This window comes from Neopelma chrysocephalum, unplaced genomic scaffold, assembly GCF_003984885.1.
Source record: "Neopelma chrysocephalum unplaced genomic scaffold, ASM398488v2 Primary Assembly neopelma1_361, whole genome shotgun sequence".
In the NCBI taxonomy this organism is placed as follows: domain Eukaryota; kingdom Metazoa; phylum Chordata; class Aves; order Passeriformes; family Pipridae; genus Neopelma; species Neopelma chrysocephalum.
In genome coordinates this window covers 461,398-466,279 of record NW_020898025.1, presented here as the reverse complement: position 1 = coordinate 466,279, position 4,882 = coordinate 461,398, and the positions used below count along the sequence as shown (strand labels likewise).

Genomic DNA, 4,882 nt, shown 5'->3' with positions numbered 1-4,882 from the left:
CTTGGTAGTGAAAATATAATTTTATTTAACAATAGCTGCCAGCAGTATACTGGTATATCTGTAAAAGATGTTCCAGAGAGTGAAAGACACAAGCAAACTACAATAAATTGTATCAACTCTTCAAGTATTTCTGCAAACAACGCTCCGATCCTCGGGATCCCAACTCTGCTCCCACCTCCTCCAGCAGCGAAGCGTCAGGAGTTGGTGGCACAGGTTCTGAGGCAGATGAAGTATTTTTTTTTTTCACTTGGGATAAAGCCTCCTCCTGAAAATATTAATTGGACGTGTTCAGGTAGTTCTGAGTGGCAAAGAGCACAACAAAGTTGACTGTGCTTCGCCACTTTTTGTTCTGCGCCCAGATAGGCATCAGCGGGTTTGGCTCGAGCATCTTCCACTTATTCATGTCTGTGCTCCTTTGATACCAAATGCTAATTTGCTGCTTTAGCATAAAAATTTGATTACATCTCTCTTCTTATCATGGAGCTGCACGCAGCTCTCAATCGGTCCAGACATGCCCACTGTGGAAAAAAACAGCAATTTTATGGGAAAATGCAAATGGGGGGGGGAAAAAAAAATGCTATGAGGCCGGGACTGTGCGTGTGGGACATCCACGGGGAACAGCAGGGAAGAGGAGGACAGGGAACCTTTGGAGATCATGGAATTGCTCCAGAAGTTCACATGCCTCTTGTTCAACAGGCAGCTCTTCCACAGAAGGGATCTCTTGGAGAAGGAAAGCTTTGTTAAGGGGAAAAAAAACACCCTACTCATGCATATATAGGATAATCTGTTCTCCCACACACAAAAACAGGGTGCAGATGATGGATTTTCCCTTTGTGTTCAGGAAATACACAAGTCACCTGTTTTAATGCGAATTTAAGCATATTTCAGCTTGAGAATAAAGTAAGTTATTCAGCATGCTAATACATGCAACCAACTTGCAAACTGGAATGCCAACTTGAAAGGGTAACTGCTGTTTTTAAATTGTAGAAGGGGCTTGAAGCAGCATTTTAAATTTAAACAGGGGGCAGATTAATTGCTGTTTGATGAAATTAAAAATGCATTTAAAGATCAGATTGTAAACAAGTTGACAGAAGTCAAGAATTTACATAGTTATGAAAGGGCTTTTTTTAATTAATGTGGAGCTGGTGATTGGGGCCAGATGAAAGTGCTCTGCCCACACCAGACGCTGAGCCTTCCCCCAGTGCTCTGCAGGGATCACCTCCGGAGGTGAGAGCAGCTCCTCTCCAGGACATTCCTGGGCTCTCCCGAAGCCAGGAGGGGCTGGGCAGCTCCTGCCACAACAAAACTGTGCCAGCAGGAAGCCCGAGGGACAGCGAGTGCTCTCACACGGGACAGTTACCAGCCCTCACAACCCGGGATTCCACCTCCCAGGGAAAGGCTCCCCCGGGCCGAGATAAGAAACGCATTAGTTACAGCCAGAGCTCTGCCTTTGTTTACAAGCTCTCAGACAACAATCGTTAAAACACTGAGGAGAACGAGCTACAATGGTTTGGAGATTGCCTAAAAAGCAGAGAGGATTTATTATCTCTACGGGACAACCGGTGTTTAAGGAGCTGGGGATTTGTTTGCAGCAGCTGCACCCCAGAAACTGCATCCAAGAGTTTGGTGCTCACACCCCCCCAGGGCCTGTGCACCACTAATCTGCTTGGAAAAGGGCTCCTAAACCTCCATTCCTGCAACTTCCAAGGGCCACCTCATCTGGTTTGTTTTAAAGGAGAGTTAATAACTTTAAAGACATGCCCACAGTCACGTTGCTTCCTACAGTTTTGTTTTTAAAGGTGAGCTATGATAGCAAAGAGCACCAAACCAATGAGGGCTGGGGAGTTTGGTTTTTTACCCTCTATAGTCACTAAAAATGTTGTTATCTAAATAAAAAAGATTTTTCTAGATGTCACGTTGTAGCAAAGACTGAGCCCCTACAGAGGATTATTATGGCTGAGAAACTTTATTCAGGAGGAGAACGTGACATTAGAATACAGTGATTATTAAAAGGCTACAGTTTAGGTTTCCCTAACCAGGTCACTCTGCAGCATTTCCTTTCTGTGCCTAAACACCTCTGCAATAAATCAGAACAGGGACTAAGTGTATCTAACACAGTTGCCTTTGAAAGACAAGTAACAGGATTTACTAACTGCCTTTATATTGGAATTCTAGCTCTAGGAAGGCAAGACAAGGCACCACAAGCCATGTATACAAATATGGATCTGGTTCTCTACCTCTTCTATGTCAAACTAACTCCATGGGTATATAAAGTAGCAAAAGCAGGACGCCTGTAAAAGTCAGGCTGGTTTTCAGAAAGCCAGTGCTTACCAAAAAAATTAGTGTATAAAAGTGTTTATGTGAGCATTTTCCACGTTATTGCAGAATGTTAAATATTCCAAGAACAACCTAGCAGGAATAGCACTTTCCAGCTTCTAAAATCAGTTAAATATAAAAGTATCTTTACAAAAAAATAGGCATATAAGTCTAGCATTCTTTGGAGTTGTTTATGATGGTCTTTTAAAAATAACCTAACAGTTCATTTCATGCGTCAAACTCATTAATTTTAAACAAGAAAACTATTCCCTGGTTTAGAAATATTTGAAAATTGCTTTTAAAAAAAGTGTAGTGCTATTCCTCAGCGTTGCTGTAAAAAGGTTCTGTATAGTAGTGCAATGATTATGATCATGCAAAACTGCAGTCTGGGTGCACACCCAAGCAATTGGGATAAATTCAATGGAAAGGACTGGATTCCACACACCCCCTTCTTTACTAAAGTCACCAACAGATTTCCTTTCAGGAAAAAAAAAAAAAGAACAAACCAACCTGCATACTAAAATTTAAGGCAAATGTTCTCTTTCAAGGTCACTTTAGCTTTCTTCAGGAAAGAAAGAGCATATAAAAAGTTCCCCAAAGGTTCCCATTTCATGGCTCTCAGGTCATTTTGCATCACTAATCATTGCACTGCTATTCACACGTTCCCAACTAGGACACTACAGTTTACATGGACTTGGTTTATGACAGAACAGGGTTTGTTTTTTTTAAGTAAATATCACCAAAAAGACCTATACAAAACAAAGGCTCTTAACTACCAAAAAGAAACCACTTGCAATTTTTCAGGTGAACAGATGGCAGCTTCCAATTCTGCTGTTTCCTGATGGCCAAGGGCATCCTGACAAGTATTTGTCTGCTGCAGCTCAGAATTCGGGACAGAAGTAGGTGTTTGAATCTCATCAAGCTCTTGAAGACACAACTAAAAACCAACTCTGAACTTTGAACTTCCTGCTACAGCACTCAAGCCTAAATTCCAACTTCCCTGATGCTGAGGTCCTTCAAATCCAAGTTCCACATTGAGTCCATTCTCAACCACTACCGTGACTTCAAATCCAAGAGGTTGTTTTTTCTAATTAAAAAAAAAAAAAATTTCCATATATTCTGCAAATGGCTCTTTTGGATAATAAGTTCCCTTCTCTATGTAAATAGGATAGACAAGCAGGTACAGTTCAACGTGTCACAGGTATGACAACTGTGTACAGATCTTCTGGAAAAGCAATAAATTCCAAAATACATAAATATTCCTTGTACCATACAGCGAGACAGTGTCCTAAACCAATTCATGGACAGGGACCAAATGTTTACAGAGGAAAGCAACAGGGGCAAAACAATCCTTCACACTGAAGAATCCAGAGTTCCCCCAGTGCAACACGACTGCATTAATGATATTCAAAGGAGGTAAGGAAAAACAAGCCTATAATTAACCCTGCAAACTTTAGGTAATTACTGTACCTGGTCTATCCACTGTAACTTTGAATAACTGCGAGTTCATGCAAAAAAAAATTGCTATATCTTATGTGGAAGGAGCAGTCTGTTAGAAGCATTGTTATGGAATATGCAGGAAGTCATCCTTCAGCAAGTGCTGATTACTTGGTGAGTCTCTTGGCTACATCACTGTAAGCTATTTCGATTTCTTTGTCTCCAGGACAGGTGTTGGTGAACTCATCCCTGCTGTAAGCATTCGTCAGGTATCTCCAGATCCCTGTCATTTCCTTGGGAATCTCAAAGTTGCGGTACTTTTTGGCCACCACCTAAAGCGAAAGAATCAGGTTATGAATTTGCATCCTTCCACTTAAAGCACTTTTCCCTTGTTGGTCACCCTCTTGTGAGGTTGTCCTTCCAAGCAGGACACTCAGAGACATTCCTAAAGCCAACAGAAGCTGTTCCTCAGGGAACAGCCCGACCCTGGCAGCTCCCTTTGGGTTTGTCCTCAGCCAAGGAAACGCTCCTGCACCCAGGCAGAAGCTGATCTGTGGCTCCATCTGCAGTACAGACCTGACACAGATCCCTGGAGACAGGGAGAGAAACCAAACCACAGTCCTACAGACACACCTGCACTCCTCTGGTTATCCCAGGCCACCTCTTCCCGGACTTCCAACTTTTTTTTTTAATACAATCCTTTTATTTCACGTTGTGCCATTTCCTTGGCTGCACACAGGGCAGTTTTCCCTACAGGAGTGAGCAGACACCTGAGCTCAACCTTCAGCTGCTCACCTGATCTCCACCTTCCTTCTTCCACCTCACTGATCTGAGCACTGCAAACTGACTGTGCCCAGGGGGGTCAGGGCAGCAAGAGGGGTTTGGGGTCTGCCAGTTCATCCTCTGCCTACAGGTTCACACCTCCACTGAACCCAGTGCTGCAGCCCCAAAGCCCTTGTGCACAACCCAAATCTTGCTTCAGGTACTGTTAATGCTGTAGTTAAACTTGCATGGGAGTCTACAAACAGTTAGAATTAGTTGGGCTCTAGAATGCCACAGAATTGGGATTATGAGCTCTAGAATGTCCCACACAGCTGGAATTAGCTGGGCTCTGGAATGTCCCACACAG

At 43.0% G+C, this 4,882-nt stretch overlaps 1 protein-coding gene across 1 annotated transcript in view; it reads right to left on the bottom strand.

Moving 5' to 3' along the window:
- Nucleotides 1–233: 233 nt before the first annotated feature.
- The window catches only part of CLIC4 (chloride intracellular channel 4), a 28,626-nt gene continuing 23,977 nt past the window's right edge, over nucleotides 234–4,882 (bottom strand). The window contains exon 5 of the mRNA XM_027705972.1: nucleotides 234–4,085. Within this exon, the coding sequence (XP_027561773.1) occupies nucleotides 3,921–4,085 (165 nt within the window). The 3' untranslated portion in view covers nucleotides 234–3,920. The remainder of the gene's footprint in view (nucleotides 4,086–4,882) is intronic.